Source organism: Puntigrus tetrazona, chromosome 21 (genome assembly GCF_018831695.1).
Source record: "Puntigrus tetrazona isolate hp1 chromosome 21, ASM1883169v1, whole genome shotgun sequence".
NCBI lineage: Eukaryota > Metazoa > Chordata > Actinopteri > Cypriniformes > Cyprinidae > Puntigrus > Puntigrus tetrazona.
Genome location: NC_056719.1, coordinates 6,635,651 through 6,653,843, shown reverse-complemented (window position 1 = coordinate 6,653,843; position 18,193 = coordinate 6,635,651). Strand labels below are relative to the sequence as shown.

Here is an 18,193-nt window from a genome sequence, read left to right as displayed (position 1 = left end):
CCAGTTACTCTGAACCAAACTTTCACATTACATTAGGAAACGAATAAGGGGGCTGTAAAATGCACATTTGCATATATAGTTGTGGTTTAAAGCTGGCATGCACAGTTCAGAGTAAACTGCGTTTTGTTTTGCATCTGAATGGCTTCTGTCAATTGCCTAATGATAAGCATTGGACATTGGACTTTTACGTACCTGCTGTATATAAAGACATCATTTAAAAGTTTCATCTGTAGCAGTTGAAAGAGCTGCTTTACTGAACAATGCAGGTATAAGGAAGGCTGCTGTTCTTATAGAAGGAAATGAATCAGACCTTTTATACAGATTAAAGTGATGATGGGAGGCGGTCTTGGGACATCCTCCTTCTACTTTGTTTTCTACTTCATACCTCCTCTAGTAGCTGACAATTCTGTGCTGGTTTGGCTAGTGACAAACTGTTAGCGTTTTTGGACGACCTGCTTTCACCTCTCTCCACTCTGCAGAAAAGGTAAGAGGTTTAGCTTTTACAGTTTGCTGTGAAGTCGTGCACCTTGTTTTAAATCAATCGCTGCAATTGTTCAAAACCATTCATCTGTGTGTTAACATGATATGCGAGCACTACTGTGGAGTGAAGTTTAGAAAATAATTTTATATTTCTTTTTAATAAGATTCTACTAAATGGAACTGTGAAGGATATAGTTCACAAGGCTAGAAAAACCTGTTTCCAGGATCGCTTATAAAAGTAAAATGCAAATGATACATTCAGTAAAAATACAAAGCATGTACAATCTTAATAAAGATTGCTAGCAGGAAAAAAAAACATTTTGAGTTTCTGAACCTTTATTGAACTATTTGACTTGATGTCAGCTTGCAGTCTGTCTGCCTAATATCTTCTAACGCTTTATTTGATTGATCCACAACATACAATGTACTGACTGTGAGAAACTTATTCTAATCCTAACAGTACTCTCAGAGTTAACATTAGTAGAATCTGTAGTGGATTGTTTTGCTTTAGTGTACATTTTTAAAAGAACATTTTTCCACTCTGAAAAACCTATCGTAAAATAAAAAGGTTCTTCATGAAACCTCATGATGGCAAAAAAAAGTATTTAGTAACATTCTAAGGTTAGGGAAATTTCAACTAAAACTTGCTTATTCCGAAACAAAGGATATTCCTAAAATGCAATAAAAGTTAGTTGGATCTAGAAGAACATTAGGTTTAAGGTTTAGAACATCATAAGGGTTTTGTTTGTTTTTTTTAAATCACTGACACTTTGTAATCACTCTCCAGGAAAGGACATGAATGCATCTTTTCAAGAGCTCTCCTGTTTGAGCTCCAACAGCACTGATGTCTTCAAACGCCAAGTGTATCCTGCAGCATACATTCTCATTTTTGTCCTGGGAGTCGCCGGTCACTCTTTATCCGTCTGCGTCTTCTTCAGCCAATGGAGGACCCAGAAGAGCTTCACTCCAGTCAGCTTGCTAATGGTGAACCTGTTGGTATCAGACCTGATGCTGGTGTCCTCTCTGCCCCTGAGGGTCTCATATTATATGATGAACTCTCACTGGATCTTTGGTCACATCACCTGTAAAGTAATCTCATATGTGTATTATTTGAATATGTACAGCTCTGTGTATTTCCTAGTGGCCCTGAATATCTTGCGTTACCTGGCTCTGGTGCGACCGTACCTGTACATACGCATACAGACGCACTACGTCGCAGGTATCGTCTGTGCTCTCATTTGGCTCTTCATGGGTTTAGCCTGCAGTCCGCTGTTGTTCGCAGAGAAAAAAAACCAAAGCAGATGTTTGGAGCTGGCGGAAGACAACGTGGATCAATTGCTCCTCATCAACAACGTTACGTTTCCGGTGGGCTTCGTGTTTCCATTGGTGGTTGTCATTTTCTGCTCGGTCTTGCTTGCGAAGAACCTTCTGAGGCCTAGTCCTGCGCTCGGTAGGACCAGACCTTGCAGGAAGAAGGCTTGCGCTCTGGTCATCATCAGCCTTGGGATCTTTCTGGTGTGCTTTTTGCCTTATCACATAGTGCGGACAGTCTTCTTATACACCGAGAAGCACGTCCAGACGAGTTTATACAAAGACTCGTGTGACGACCTTTTGGTAATCCGCAGGGCTGCTGTTATAGCGCATTGCTTGTGCACGTCTAACAGTTGTTTGGACCCTATCCTGTTCTTCTGCGTCGGTGAAAATTTCAGATCGTTCTTCGCTAAATGGACGGGAGGAAGAAAAAACAGCACTTGCACTGCAGGGAGAAACCTACAGCAGGAAGAGTTACAGGTTTTGCAGAACTGAATGGAAATGGCTGAACAGATAACAAAGAAGTACCTCATTCTTCTTTTGTGTGCTTCATAAGTAGGTGTACGGCATAAAAGGCTCATGTTTTGACTGGCTTTTGTTTACACCGTGTTCAGTCAAGTTGGGACAAGGCAACTAAATTTTAATTTCTGCAAATTACTTTTGATCCCTTTCTCTTTGAACCCTTCAGCCCTGCGGCATTTTTGGGGATTTTTTTACAGATTTTTGGAGTAAATTGAGGGGGCAAGATGAGGGGTCTTCAAGAGGTTAAGAAACTAACAAACATGAAACTGAATTAAGATTCATTTCTAAACAACAAGACCTCAAGTTACATGTCTTTACATGATTTTAGTGTGGGGAGAAAATACTAACCTGTATTTTATACAACTTTGTCAGAATGAGAGCACAATGTCATAAACTTTTAAATTGACCATACGAGTTAGTATAGCTCATAGCTTTAGTTAAAACAGAACTCTAATGCCTGGTTTCACAGACAAGACTTAAGCCAAGTCCTAGACTAAAATACATTAACGGTCTAAACTGAAAGCAACTTGCAATATGCCAGTATCTTCAGTAATGTTTTCTACATCATTGTCTAATTTAAGGCATAATCCTGATTTAATCTAAACCAGTGTGAAACCAGTTGAGAGAGTGCTTTTATAGAGTTAAATGAGTGAAAAAGCCTTTAAAAATTAACCCTATTTACTTCTATTATAACGGTTCAACTAATGTCAGAAAGATTTAGGAGTCTTTTACAAGTGTTATATGTGTGTCGGTGAGGTAAATTGCATTTTTTTTTCCCACTTAGAAAACTACTTGCATGTACAAAACAAGGTAGTGGTGTACAATCCCTGATATATGTGTGTTTGTTTAATTTTTTCTTTTTTTTTACATATGATGTGCAGTTTTATTTGTCATTTTGTAGGAGTTAAGTTAAAAATATGTTTTGTAGTTTGAAGGCACCAAAAATTGTTGTAATGTCGCCAATGCTGTTGATTTGCAATGAACTGTTTGCACTTCTGTTGCCATATTTCATGTTGCGTCACTGCTAAGAAGTTCATTTTGCTCAGTTTCATAGCTCAGCCAGTGATAGCTTTCCCGGGCAGTCTCTTGTTCTATGAAACTGAATGAACGGTCACTTATTATTATTTTTTTTTCTCTTCACTGTTAGTGGAAACTCTACAGTATTATAGTGTTGAATGTTAATGATGCTAATAGTTAGGCGATATTGTTAAACTCATAGGTGTTTACTGTAGCACATGTTATGTTTTCAGTTTGTTTTCAATTAAACATGTTTTAGTCCTGTACTGAAGGTTTCACTTCTCTCTGTGCGTCTATGGCACGTGTCTGCAGAGTCCCATGTTGAAGTCTGTGCAATCAGGAAACCTAAGTAATGCTAGCAAAGCTTTAAAAGTAATGCTAGCAAAGCGTGTGCCTTTCTGCATTCACCTTTTTTTGCAGCTCTTCTTGTTGCCACATTAAAACTGCGCACATAGCTCTGTTTAGGTTTCCATACTTGACACAGTTGTGCTTTGTGGTAGACATCGACACTGTTTGTCATCAGATTTTGCATGAGGAAGCTTAGTTTTGTGTGGTGAATATCACGTTTTCATATCTGCACATCCTTTCACTGTTTGTGCTCTAGGTGAAACTGTCTTTTAAGCATTTTTGGGGGGGTTATGGGTGGGTTGTTTGTTACAGTAAAGTAAAAGTCATGGTCAATGGTCAAATCTCATTACAAAAACGTCCCATGTATAATCCACAACACATTTTTTCGTTTTTAAAAGATGCAATGCTAAAAGAGACGATCTCCAGGAAACTGTTTCCATAGCATGTTTTCTTTTATACATAAACATTGAACAGTCTGTAAAAAAAAATAAAATTAAAGTTTCCTCTTTCATTTATCTATAAATGGAAGTGTTAGCAATCACTAAGCCGCTGTTCCTTTACTAAAGCACCTCCCATTATGGTGCATACTGCGCAAAGTACATTGGAAACATTCTCTGCTTCAACGCAAAGGTTGTGCCTCACAATCTCACAGCCTTAGACTGATGAGACACTGGGCAACTTTTTGAGCAATGTTGTTTGGGCACTTTTCAATTCAGAATGGGTAAACAATTTCTATTTGGATAATTTAGATCAGTTTTGGGCCCTGCGTCTCACCTGGTTGACCTTTAAGACAACATTTCCTAAAGTTGCCCAGTGTATCATCAGTTTTTGACTGCGTTTTGCCTACATTGTTTATTAAATTTTACCAATATTTTGTCTTATGACTTTTTTTTTTTTTAATTAATCATTAATCAGAGAAACTATCATTAGTACCATGTGGATATTAACAAATGGATACAAACAGTAACTTCAGGTGCAATCAGGCATTTAATTTTTTTGTTTTCATTTAACCTATTTATTCCAACAGTACCAGTGTTTTTTCTGGTGCCGCAACGAAGCGGTTTTGTTTCTGTGTTTGCACACTTCTGTGCAATGCTGTTAACGCAGCTCTGTTCGATGTTTTGTCATTTTAAGTTATCTTGAGGCCCTCTTAGAAGTTTTCTAAGGGGCTGTATAGTAGCCCGTATTATTTTTTAGATTTAGTCTTCTATTTTAGAAATTGTTTTGAGGTTTAAAAATCACAAAACAAAAACTAATAAATAAATAAATGGATGTAGTATTGGTGATGGTAGTTTTGTCCATTCCATGGCATGTCGTTTGATGTAAATACGGCCGCGCCCATGAGGGGGCGACCTTCTCAACGTAGAATAAAACAGCTGTTTGTAAAACACATGTATGAAGTCCTCATGAATTTAACAGGGTTTTAATTCCATTTGTCAAAAGTGCCGTTCTTTACGAAACATGTCTGCAAATGAACCTTGGTGATAACAGCACACATTTCACGAGTCTGGGAAAATATGTAAGAAACTGCAGCCAGTTTCACTGCAACAGCTTTTCTAGCAGAGTATGGCACAATCTTTTGACCATGGAAATGTTGTAAGAGTCAGACCTAAATATAACTAACGACCACCCTCTTGACTTGTGAGAGAGAGCGCGCGCGCGCCCGTGTGAGGAGAAAGCGCGCGCGCTGCTTCAGCAAGTGTCACACCAAAACAGCGACAAGAAGTTGAGAACACGCCAACAGCGCTGCAAGATGGAGGTATGAAATTATTTTCTGTGCTTGCGCTTCAAACTGTTGTTTTATTTGCAAAAGTTTATTTTCTATACTGCTCTTCACGCGTTGTCTGCTACAGAGTAAACAAAACTTGTTGCATTTCAGTCCATAAGATGCCACAAGATGATTCGAGATGGCAAAGCATCAGCAATTACAGATGTCATAGAAATTACTGCATTATGCTATATAGTGTACATTTCAGTATTTTTTTTTAAAAAAGATACAGAATAAAAAATATATTTTTTAAATATGTATCGATTTGTCCTATTGCTTTAATATCAAAAAGCTGCACGAACTCCACACTTTTGTATAAAGCTTTGATTATGTTGAACTTTACCTTATTTAGTTCACATCATAGCATTTTGTTTACAAATTTAGTAAAAGTTTGAATTAAACTTTTAGACTCCATTGTATCCATAAGTTTATATTCCACAAGTTAAATTTTTGTATTTGTATTTTTTTAATTTAACACGTTTTTGTTTTTTTGGTTTTTTTATTTTTTTACTACAGACAGAATAATTATGTTTTTAATTATGTGCTGTCAAGGTTAAGAGATAACTGTTTACATTCCACATATCACTCTCAGCGTGTATTTGAGTAATAGTGGGTGTTTAGTGGGTGAAAAATTAATAAAGCATAGCTGTGGCTACGTCATCCATATCGGCCAAGCCACCTGCAAACCTCCTTTGATTTACATAATCTTGTTTGCAGAGGCTGCTTTCATGTCTAGCAGTTTATTGTTGTGTTTGTGCCAGTAACTCTCTGAATTCTGTTTGACCAGTGAATCCTGTTGACTTGACACTGCCTCCCTCACATGTCTCAAGTTAGAAAGTATGACTGGAATGGCAGCAAGCTAACTGACACAGGAAGTGGTGTAACCTCATCCGTATGACAGATTAAAATGGCGGGTTTGGATGGTGGACCCACGTGCTTGTGTTTGCAGATTGGAAGTTTTTGTCGACTGATTTCAGCGTACAGTTTGTGATTAATTTAGTGGCTGAATGCTCAAACCACTTTTTCCATCTTGGGACATTTTTGAGCGATTATAGAAAAACAATTGGCCTACAAATAGACAGCCTTTTTAAGAGCTTTGACGGCTTGCTAAATATTTTGAGTGCAGTTTTAGTGACTTGTGGGCAAAATATGTTACATTTATCATAGGTTTCTGAATGTTTTTATACCATGACCTACATAGGCCCTACATATTATTATATCCCACTGAAGCTGCCATACATAAGTCAGAGACATTTGCAAACTGGTTATTTTAATAAAATCTCTAAATATCTCTGATATCAGTGATTGTTTGAATTGTATATACCAAAATAAAAGATATTCTTAATGATTATTATTATTTAATGCAGATCTTTTTCATGCAAATTATGAAATGAAAGGGTTAAAGTCATCAACATTAATAGTGTGCCATATTTGGCGCTTTATCATGTTTGTTTACAATTACTGACCATGCAGACTAAGGGAACAGTATGGGGCTGCACAATATCATAGCATACTAATTAAAGCTAAATTTAAGGTGCTGCTGCTTCTTGGAAAGTGAATTATAACATACAAAACAACATGTGCATGTGCTTCTGTTGTCTTGCTCTGAAAATTACGTTGTGGTGAGGAGAACTGTTTGCTGACTCAGATATGCAATGCCAAGTAGCACAAACCTCACAAACAAGACAAAATAAATTGATCTCTCAACTCATTTTTTGCACACTTTTAAGCCTGAGGAACCATTTTCTGAATATATTATGAGCTGAGCCACATTTAAAGATGCACCTTAAAAATATACACTTGATGTGGGTGAAAAAAGTTAATCAAAGTTGCATTCTGGTTTTAGGTTTAGGACGACTTTGAAAGGTTTTGATCCACTTCAAATGGCTAGTATCATGGCTGTTGGAGTTGTGATGACTGGATTGATTACAGCTTTGTGTTGGGTCGTGTTGACTCTCAGAGCGCTGTACCGCGCGGACGTCGGGATATTTAAGTTGATTATCTCCTGAATGTCAGCTATGTGAGTATGCGGGTCAGTGTCAGTCCCACCTCAGCAGCTGTTAGGGCGACGGTCCTCTCTTGTCAGAGCTGTACGCAACCACAGAGTGTGTTCATAGATGAGAGATTTGGAGAAGGAAAATGTTATTGCAACACGACATTAACCGATTACAACAAGCTTCCTCCCAAAAAAAAAAAAAATGTGTATATTTTGTTAGTTCTGTGTACTGGAGAGCGTTCCGTGCATTTAGGAGAGCGATCGTTCATTACCTCATAAAGAACTTGCTGAACTTTGTGCTGGGAGACTGTGAGAGCATATGGGTGTGAACTTGTCCCAGCCACCCTTCAAAATTCAGGGACATGACTTCATTTGGAATATTAGCAAGCGGTGTAAATGTACACGGCTAGACACGGTGTCTATGTCTTTTCTGGTTCATAGTCATTCCGATCAGTGAGACCTTGTCAGATAATGTCAAGTGGATGCAGGTTGTGCTGTTACAGGAAGTGGACTTCTATTCTGTAGATGGAGTCATTACATACTCCTGGAACACTGTGTGACTGATTCAAATCCTGAGGTGGAGTCCGTCATCATAACTCACTGACTCACACCAGAGTGTATTGCGAAGCCTCGACTTTTCCAGCACACCATCCGCTCCAAGTATTCTGAGCCAGTACATGAGGTCATAGAACTGGGGCACTTTTGGATAGAGATCACTCTACAAAAACGTGATTTTCCTTGAACTCTGCTGCCTTTTAGTAAATAAACGGTGACTTACGCCATAAACATACTTCATACAAATGCGAAAATGTTCGGTTTTGCTATACGTAACATTCAACCTTGCATTATTGTGGGTGTAACAAACCTCAAATGTTGGTGGCGTTATGATTGTTGTTCGGGGGACTGGCTGTACACATACAGACATTTAGCTAACTTTAACTAAAGAGGTCAAGGTTTGGCTAGTTAGCATGACCCAGCCAGGAGAAGATCTTTTCCTATTGACTGCTTTTTAAATGTAGCAATGTATTATCATTAAATTTATGGGTTTTCACGGAAATATAATTGTAAACATATTATAGATGTTTTGCAATTGACAATTTACCTTTTTGTTGTTTATTGTTATTTTTCAGTTTTATTTTTTTGTGAAATTTGTCATCTTTTTTTGTAAAGGAGGTCAGTTTGGTTACCAGCATTCCTCAAAATATTTTAAAGGATTAACTATCCCTTTGACCATTCTAAGAGTATAGAATGGACTGGATATAAAGAATATCATATATAACTTAGATAATATGATATTATTTATATAATGAGTAATGAGTGTTGAATTTAACATCCCAGCTCAGGGTAGTTGGTAGTTAAGGACTTGGCTCTGTGATTATTCTTGTGGTGCCATTAACCACTCAATGCTGTTAAAGTGTCACAGATATTGAAATAAGAGCCTGCATGCAGAGCAAATCACAACTTGGGTCCTGCACCAGTCAAGCTTCCACTGAGATATATGATGGCCAGGGTTAACCTCTCATTTGCTCAGTTATGAATTTCTTTATACTCCTACTGTGCATCCCATGCAGCAATGCTAAGAATGCAGTTTGTACCTCTATATTATAAAGTGGATTCTGGCATGTTTTGAAGAGGAAGAGTCTCTGTAGGTAGAAGAGCCTACATTCGGTGCCTTTTGTGGAATATGTTTTGGGTTATACAATTCTGTCTTCCTCCCTGTGCGTCCTTTCCCATTAGGGAATGTATTTGTGTAAATTGAGTCATGTCCTTCAACCCTCAGACATACAACAGATTCTTTGTGGCACACTAATAAGATTCTATTTTCCACTCTTTAGCTCATAATCAGCAGCATGTACTGGTGGACTTCTAAAATGAGGAGGATCGAGGGTTTTTTATTACTATTTTTTTACATATTGAATTTAATGTTCCAGTCACATTTAACGCTTTCACAGGTTAAAGACAGATGCAACACCGTGCATATGTAAAATGATACTTAGAATAATTAAGTTTTATATGGTAATAATAGTATTTATAAAAGGCAAGGCAAAGGCTCCCTACTATTGAAAAGAATAGGGTGGGTAAGAATTGTTTTTATGTTTTTGAAAAAACGTCTCTTATGCTTCATTTATTTGATCAAAAATACAGTGAGAAGTCATATTGAGAAATATTATTGCAGTTTATTCATTTTTATGTAAATTATTCCTGTGATGCATTGTAAAGTGACAACACTATATTTTTAAAGGCCATTACTGCAGTCCTCAATGTCACGTGGTCCTTAAGAAATCATTGTGGTATTTACATATTATTTCATATTATTATCAAACATGAATAATAAGTCAAGCTTAATTTGCTGCTTAATTCAAGGTAACTTTTCAAAAACATTATTTAAATAGTAGTATTTTGAGTCACACTTTATTTTAAGGTCCAGTTCTTGCTATTAACAAACAATTAACTCCTACCATTGCCTCAATATAGTTCTATTCTGCTGCTTATTAATAGTTAGTAAGGTATTTATTATGGTCAGGTATATGTTAATAATAGGCATGCTAATATGCAACTAGTTAATAGTCAGAATCGGTCACTATACTAAAGTGTTACCATATTTTGTGACAATGTAAAAGTCCATTTGTTTAAAAGTCCAGTTTAAAGTGTTATTTGCAATTTATTTCTTTACACATTTCATTTTTTATTTTTATTTTTAAGAGATACTGCCTCCCTTGTTGCCTCTGACAAACTGCAGCTGGTAACAACACGGCTGAAACAGTTCAGGATGAAACACAGACCAAATACCCGAGAGCCTAACTTAGATGTTTTTTTGGTTTTTTTTTACACGTAACTGCTCCCACACTCATGATGGCTGATTCTTGCTTCAGCTCTGCAGTGCGGTTTAACAGCGAGTATGTCATCATGATCATGCCCCTGTTCTGGAGATGAAGAAAGGCTCATGCTGAATTGATTATGTTTTTGTAGCATTGTTTACTCACCCCGTGTCATCTGACTGATGCCAGCTCTTGTAAAGAGAAAGTAAGCTTTGGAATGAATCTCTCTTTTGTTGCTAACAGTGTTTATTGAGGTAGTAAAATTGTTGAAGAAACTATTAGTGGCAGTGATGTCATCTTCAGGGGTCACCTCTGCAGATGTGTACACGTTTAACACTCACACACACACACACACACACACACACACACACACACACACACACACACACACACACACACACACACACACACACACACACACACACTCACTCACTCACTCACTCACTCACTGCTGGTATTTTTACATTTTCAAAAAAAAATCATTCTGTATGTTTTATAAGCTTGTTTCCTCATGAGGAGACAAAATGGGGGGTCAAAATTTCCTGGTGTTCCTATCCTTGTGTGGGCATTTGGTCCCCATAACGTGATAAATACCAGGTGCACACACACACACACACACACACACACACTCTCTTTGCTGTAAATCTCACCACCCACTGGGTCTCAAGGGAAGAGCTGCCCACACCCAGCCTTAAATGAGTAGTAATGAGCTCAATGCCTTGTACTTAACATGTGAGATACACACTGAGTATGAATTAAACCTTTCAAAAGCAAAGACCATAGCATTTGTCATTTATGTTCATGTTTTAAAGACATAGTTTATCCAAATATGAAAACATGGCTGGTTATTTACTCCCCTCAGGCAATCCAAGATGTATTTTTGGCAGTTTTTGATGTAATATTCTCACAGTGTAGAGCAGAAATAAATGTTAGCAATGCTAGATTATGCTCATACTTGCATTATATCTACTGAAAAACCAAAAATCTGATTATAGAGGGGAAATGGATGAAGGAAATTAGTTGTGTTTTCTCAGTTGCTGTTGTTAAAAATGGCAAGCATGCTCTTATGTTGCATTTTGAGCATGGGAGCTCTGCTCTGGGAGCGCTTCAGTCTCTGGGGCAGGTCCTCATCATCTTCCCATGTTGTTTTTGGCGGTTAGCATAAATTTGTCAATTTGTCAGTGACACTAAAAATTTCTGTGAATGTTTCTTGGGGGTCACACTGGAGAATGTTTTCTCAGGCTGGAGTCTGAAATGAGCTGGGTGCTAAAATACATGCTTGACTGCTTGATATCAGCTAAAATGCTTAATTGTGTTCCTGTGAACACAATTTCTACTCAGATACATGGAATATCAATTTTTGAGGGTTGTACTGATATATCAGTGAATTGTAAACATGCCTCGATTTAAAATGGCAACAAGCTATTTCACAGAACAAGCTTTTTTTTCTGTCCATCTTGGGCACTAAATAAGGCAAATGATGTCATGATGGAATGCTTTTATCTTAAAGAGGACTGGATCTAGTGGAGCTGGAACACATGGGCAGCAGACACAGACGGCACTGAGAGCAGTGCAGATAGAAAGAGGCTGAGCAAAAGTGTTTTTTTTTATTTAAATGGAGGCCTAAATGCATCAAGGTACCAGGTGTTTACCAGCTCTTATTTGGCTTTTTTATTATGGCTGTCATATGCCTTTTTAAAAGGGCTACCAGGTGTACATGGACACCGTAGCAAGAATTTGAAAGAATTGTAGTACTTTGTGTTAGCTTGATATATTGGAGTGTAGAAATTAAGATTCGGGTTCAAAAAAAAGTATATTAAAGCATTGATTAAATAAAATTTTACACTGACCAACATATCGTCTAACAGTTTTTACCCCAATCTAAGTCACGGTGGAAGTATAGCACAAGCATAACTCTGTAGTGTTTCAATTTTGGATGAATCTGTGTTTTTGAATCAGTTGAGTTACTGAATCAGTTGTTTTTTGAATCATTAAATCCAAAATGATTCGATGACTCACTCACAAAGAGAGTAGTCGCTTGTTTTGTTCTTGGATTAATGAGCAGTTTTGAACGATTCAAAAATTTAATAATAAAATTTGCTATTTACTGATTCTAAAGTAACTGTTGTTTGTATATAAGAATAAATAAAACATAATATTAATTTGACAGCCATTGATCATCATGCAATTTCAGGTCATTGAGAAGATCAGTATTTTGGGATGATGATACATTTTCTGTTTTAAACAAGCATAACACTTTACTTAAAGCCTTTTTGTATAATGCATTATAAAAGTAGTTTTAGTGTATTAATGCATTAATATTTTACTGCGATAATTATGCCTTAATTCACCTCACGATTATTATAACCACAGTTAATACATTATACCACTTATAATTATTTTCTCTATGCACTGTAAAATTATTTACAAGAAGATATAATTTATTACAACAAACAATATGAATAATTATAATGCATTATACAGAAAGGCTTTAAAGTGACCATATTATGGATTATGAAAGGTTCATATTTTTGTTTTGGGAGTCCAAACAATAGGTTGACATGCATGCAAGGTGAAAAACACTTTAGTTTTATAATATGCATTTATTTTTACTTTAATTGTTCTAATGACTTGACGATTTGTTCAAATTACGAACTTTTACAAAGCTCTCCGTGATTGGTCGATTTCATTTAAAGCAGTGTTTGTGAGCTTTTAACACTTCAAAAGATGCACTTAGTGGCAAGGAATGAATTAGCTTTTTTATTCAGATGAATGCAAAAAGACCACGTGGGTGGGCGATACTCTAATGTTTCATTTTGATGTCAACATGAAACTTTCAAATTTAAAACTTTGCAGGATGCTTTCATTCACTTAGAGCTGTGTTACACACTTCATGAAAGGTCATTTTCAAAAATCTGTAATAGAGGCACTTAAAGTATTACCAACATTTTTTTATCTGCATACTGAGAAACTTCATGAGAAAAGTTGTATTCATGAATAACTTTGTTCAAAAATGGTTTGGTTTGCTCAAACACCCTTCCTGTTTGTGACTCTTCTTATATACTTCAGTCTTATCATAAGTTGCCTCATCATTGTATAACCAACATCCTGTAAGGTATAGACTGCATGCAGCTTAGTGTTAGTGGGTTCCCACAACGCTCTAAAACTGAAACTCTTGAAAACAAACAGTTGTGAATGTCCATAGACATTGCCTCAGCCCTAAAATACCAAATTCTGCTATCACTTTTGACAAGGCAGCACTGGTTTCCCTTCACTGATAGTGAGAGTGCTAATGGTCATAGATGGAAGCCTGTGGATGGAAGAGCCTGAGACGGGAATGATAACAGTGGGCTTAAGTCATCCCGTGTCCCCCCGAGGATGCTTGCGTGGCTCAAAAAGCACTTTCTCAAAGATTTCCTTTGAAATACGCTGTTTTCATCACTTCGCTCAAATGAGTATTCACGGCTGGTTTCCTGTGGTGAAAAACAAGACATTTTCTCAGCCTCACTGTCAGCATAACAGAACCTAATGGCTTGTAATTAGAAATCTTTACTAGAAGATTAAAAAGTCAAAGCTGGACTAATATCCTCTAATATAAGGTGTTGCTTTGCTCTTTGCAATATTGCGCGTTTTCATACGTTTTAAGAGAATTTGTTATGAATATATAAAGGTGGCAGGTGTTTTTACAGTTAATGCGTTTATTTTAGAGTGCTTTGTCAAGGATTTTAATGCTTATTAAATATAAAGAAAATCTTATTAAGAAAATATATCAAAAAGAAGCGGCATTATCATTCACACTAACATTTTTATATTTCAGGAGCATTCTGTTGTAAAAAAGCGTTCTGTGGCTGAACTAGCTGGAAAATTCAGTTGTCCAATATCCCACATGACAGAGGCTGAAGTGGTGAGGTTTCATATTATCCGAATATGATCACATCCTCTCTTCTTTCGCACTTCAACTTCCTAATATGTCCCATCTCCTTTTTTCATGACTTTAACAAAGTCGTCTTATCTTTTTAACCTTTTTTTTCCTGCTTTTGCTTATAGTTTACCATTTTTGTATTTAATCTTCCGTTTTTCTGCTGTCTTTTCTTTTTAAAAAAAAGACAAAACAAACAAAAACAAAACAGTTAGCCCCAAGGCTTAGTGTGGAAAAGCAAAAAAGACGTGAAAAATTAAATTTATCAATAGCAAATGAATGTATATGTTGTACTTAATAGTATAATTAGTATATGTACTTAAGTCTAGAATGTATAACTGTATGATATATTTTCTGATACCCTCAGTGCACATTAAGCAAGAGGAAGTGTATAATTCAGGGGAAAATCTCAAAGGGTTTCATGTCAGCCACATACACCGAAGACAAGGAAGCAAACTTTCTTGTCTCATTCTTTGCTATGTATTTTTGGTTCTGTGCCACCCAGATTTTTGTCTTTATGAATGTGCCACTCTTGTTATATGTGCCTAATTGTTAATGTTAAGACTTAATATTGCAAATTCTCATGAACTGCTTGGCAAAGTGTCATTCTTAGGAAACAGACATCGAAGGAAGGTGCCCTCAAGCACAGATATTAATAAGGGTGAATGTTATGCAATGCAGAACCACTATGCTGCATGTCTATGCAAGTGACAGATGGCTTATCTTGGTTTTTACCTTTCCTCTGCCTTTTGCCCCCTTTCCCCTTCAGTCGTATGTGTGCATATCTTAATGTTTGATCTACAGAGTGTATTTTATTTTAAAATTTATATTTTATTTTTTTATATTTCATATATTTATCAATTTTATTTAAAAATATATATTTTTTATATATTGTAAGATTTTTTGTTTCTATATTATAGTGTAGTATTACTGGAATTATTTTGTTTTAAATATTATGTGTTGACTTTAGTTTTTTATGTTTCTTTTGTTAATATTATTGTTAATGAAATGTTTTATTAATTTTATTTGGTCTTTAATTGTTTATTTCTACAGGTTTTGTGTATTTGTATTTAGTTTATTTGTATTACTTTAAATATTAAATGTTCAGGGGTGTTCTTTTTTCTCTCTTTCTCTTTTTTGATCATTAGGAATTCTGTGGAAGTAATGTGCTAGTAAGGTATGTACGTGTTTAGGCATGTGGACCTGAGCTCTGCTTTTGTTTCAGAACAAGCCTGTCAGGAGAAGACCCCCTCGTTCTCTGCCGCTGCCTTCCGGTAACGATGCAGGTCAAGGCCAGGATGAGGTGAGACTATCCCTCATTGACGGGGGGGAAAAAACCTACATTGACAGCAATAAAACTAGCTGTCATTAACAGTGTAGTTAAAACAATATCCTTGGTAGATGAATGCGTGTAAAAATGTTTTACTATTTACTAATTCTTATTACCTGATAATAAATTACATGCAATGCACTGTAGCAATAATGCAGATTTTCAGTGCTTTTTCTCAAATTAAAACATTAGTATTGTTATGTTTTTATATATATATATATATATATATATATATACACGTAACCGATTTATTTATAACTGTATAGAAAGGAGCTGAAACTGCATCAACCAGGAAGAACAGAAACTCTGCCCTCATTGAGAAACTGCAGGTTGGTTGTTCACAGCAATGTTTCCCTCTAGTGGACAGAAGTCAGTGTTGCTTTAGATAATAAAAAGTGATTTTCCATCCCATTTCACACAGGCCAGCCTTACACTTTCTCCCACGGGACCTCCGCCCTTCCCAAAGAGCCCAGGGGCGGTGAAGTTACCGGTGCCCGGCTCTCCCAGCAGCCCCTCTAGTCCTCCTGCAGCTGTCACACCCAAACAAGAGGAAAGTCCTGCCAGCTTCGAGAGCCCCGCCGAGGGAACTGTCCTCAAAAGCATCAACAAGGTTTGAGACTTCGACATTTCACATGTCAGTGAATTCAAACCAATACAAGCCGCTCAGTGTTTGAACGTGTTTTTAAATCTGAGCAGGGTAGAGCTCGACATTCCATCAAACGCCGCCCGCCGTCACGACGACACAGGAAGTCCAGTACGGATGAAGAGGTGGATAAAACAGCCCTCCTCGATCAAACGACTCCAAACGGGCACACGAAGGAGACGTGTTTGAAGAGCACAAGACGTCGGCAGACCCAGAATCCTTTAAAGAACAGATTGAGCAGGAAATGAAATCCACAGATTCTGAGAAGCCAGAACCGGAGGGAAAAGTGGAGACTGTGACTTCAGAAAAGGAACAGGAAGAAGAGAAAGACGAGAAAACGAGAACCAGAAGAGAAAACAGAGCCAGAAGACAAACAAGAGAAAATAGAACCAGAAGACAAACAAGAGAAAATAAACCCAGAAGACAAACAAGAGAAAAGTGAAGATGAACCACAGCTGGCTAACCGTACAGAAGAAACGGGTGAAGAGCCAGAAACACAACCACAAACAGAACCTGACACAACAGATGAGAAAGAAGAGGAACAGAAAAAGGATGAAGTAAACCAGTAGAGCCAAGTGAGTGCGAGTCACATCCGTTCACACTAGTTACATGCACCAACTTTTTTTACTCACCATTTGTATTTTGCAGGATTGCAAAGCCTCTAAATAAAGAAAGGGACAGATCTGCCTCAGACCGGAGAACTCTTCAGTGCTTACCCAAAGCAAAGACATCAGGAAAAGATGAATAATGTGAATAACTTGGTTTTGGACTTCAAACATTTGAGCGGTTTGAATGAGCAAGTGAAACCCGGCAGGTGCAGAGAACAACAGTATTTTCTCTTCTGTACAGTTGTATTAATATTTCGGTCTATTCTGAGCCTCTTGTGTGAATTGACAAATTAGTTTGGTTAGTGCTTTTGTATATAGTCTTCACTAAAGGACATTTTTTTTATTCTGTTTTTGTTTATAGTTGTATTCCTATCAAAAAAAAAATAAAAAAATGGGAATATGAAAAAAAAATCATTTCCACATTTTATTGGAAAATATTGTAGTTTTCTCTGTGCAATGTTGGATGTAAAAATATAATAGTATTTGAAAGGATCATAAAGATGAGATCTTGAGGTCATGATTCTGGCTGGTCGTATTCTGGTCGTAATATTAGCTACATATATGTTCAGAGTAAGTACCAGAATCTTCTCATTTCCATTATAAAATCTTGTAATCAGGTCACTGACAGATTTTCAGCATTAGTCCTGTTCTCATCTCTTGGACCTGACCTCATGGAAGCTCTAGAGAGGCACAGCTTATCATTTAAATAGAGCTCTCTCTCGCTCTTTAAGCAAGTGTTCTGTTTAATTATTCACATTGAACACTACTATGACTAGTATATTTAACTATGGCTTGGACCCAAATATCATGCTGGTTTTCTAAGTTGTGAAAGGATGCAGTATTATCCAGTAATAGCAATTAGATTAATTAAAGATTGGAATCAGATATTCAAGGTCAGGAGAGGAAGGATTTACTGTGGATCAACTCATGTTTCCTAATCTGGCTTTCAACGAAATACTAGCAGCCTTTTTGGTTCGTCCTAATCGTTAATATTGTTTACGAGAAAATGTGATGTAAAAATAAAAAATATGAAATTGATTAGGATAATAGCCATTGCTGTGAGAATTTAAAATGTTTTTTACAGAAGTGACTTTTTGCTTTACTAACTGTTCTGCTCGGAGAGATTGGCTTATGCTATACGGTTTATAAAATCTTTTCCAAAGATGAGTGACATGTGCCTGTTGCTCTCTGTGTGAGGGATAAGCATGCATAGCACACGAGCTAATCACATTTCACTGTCTTGTAATTATGTGTGTTTGCATGTCATCAATGTTTTCATTTGTTTAGTTTTTTTATGTTATGTTTGAATCCCAGAATCCCTAATTTACTGGTAGACTTTTAGAAATGGCAGGAAAGTAATGAGTTGAGAGGTTCAGGCTAATGCTCACAATGAACGTTTGAGCTAATGACCAGAGTCACTTAATCCCATTTA

The 18,193-nt window shown here is 36.8% G+C and overlaps 2 protein-coding genes across 2 annotated transcripts; both read left to right on the top strand.

Moving 5' to 3' along the window:
• The first annotated feature begins 470 nt into the window (after positions 1–470).
• Positions 471–3,596, top strand: cysltr2a (cysteinyl leukotriene receptor 2a). Its single transcript, XM_043220914.1, has 2 exons — positions 471–484; positions 1,268–3,596. Exon 2 carries the CDS (start codon positions 1,276–1,278, stop codon positions 2,284–2,286), a length of 1,011 nt encoding a protein of 336 aa, XP_043076849.1. The 5' UTR covers positions 471–484; positions 1,268–1,275; the 3' UTR covers positions 2,287–3,596.
• A 1,727-nt stretch (positions 3,597–5,323) lies between these two features.
• On the top strand, positions 5,324–17,172 carry dub (duboraya). Its single transcript, XM_043222091.1, is given in 9 exon segments — positions 5,324–5,437; positions 14,079–14,165; positions 15,406–15,483; positions 15,777–15,839; positions 15,932–16,120; positions 16,207–16,320; positions 16,323–16,448; positions 16,483–16,728; positions 16,802–17,172. Coding segments are annotated over 8 exon segments (903 nt in total). The 5' UTR covers positions 5,324–5,431; the 3' UTR covers positions 16,723–16,728; positions 16,802–17,172.
• The last annotated feature ends 1,021 nt before the right edge of the window (positions 17,173–18,193 follow it).

Bases quoted from the DNA above. Each gene is read 5' to 3' on its own strand.
- cysltr2a (XM_043220914.1), top strand. From the start codon at position 1,276: ATGAATGCATCTTTTCAAGAGCTCTCCTGTTTGAGCTCCAACAGCACT.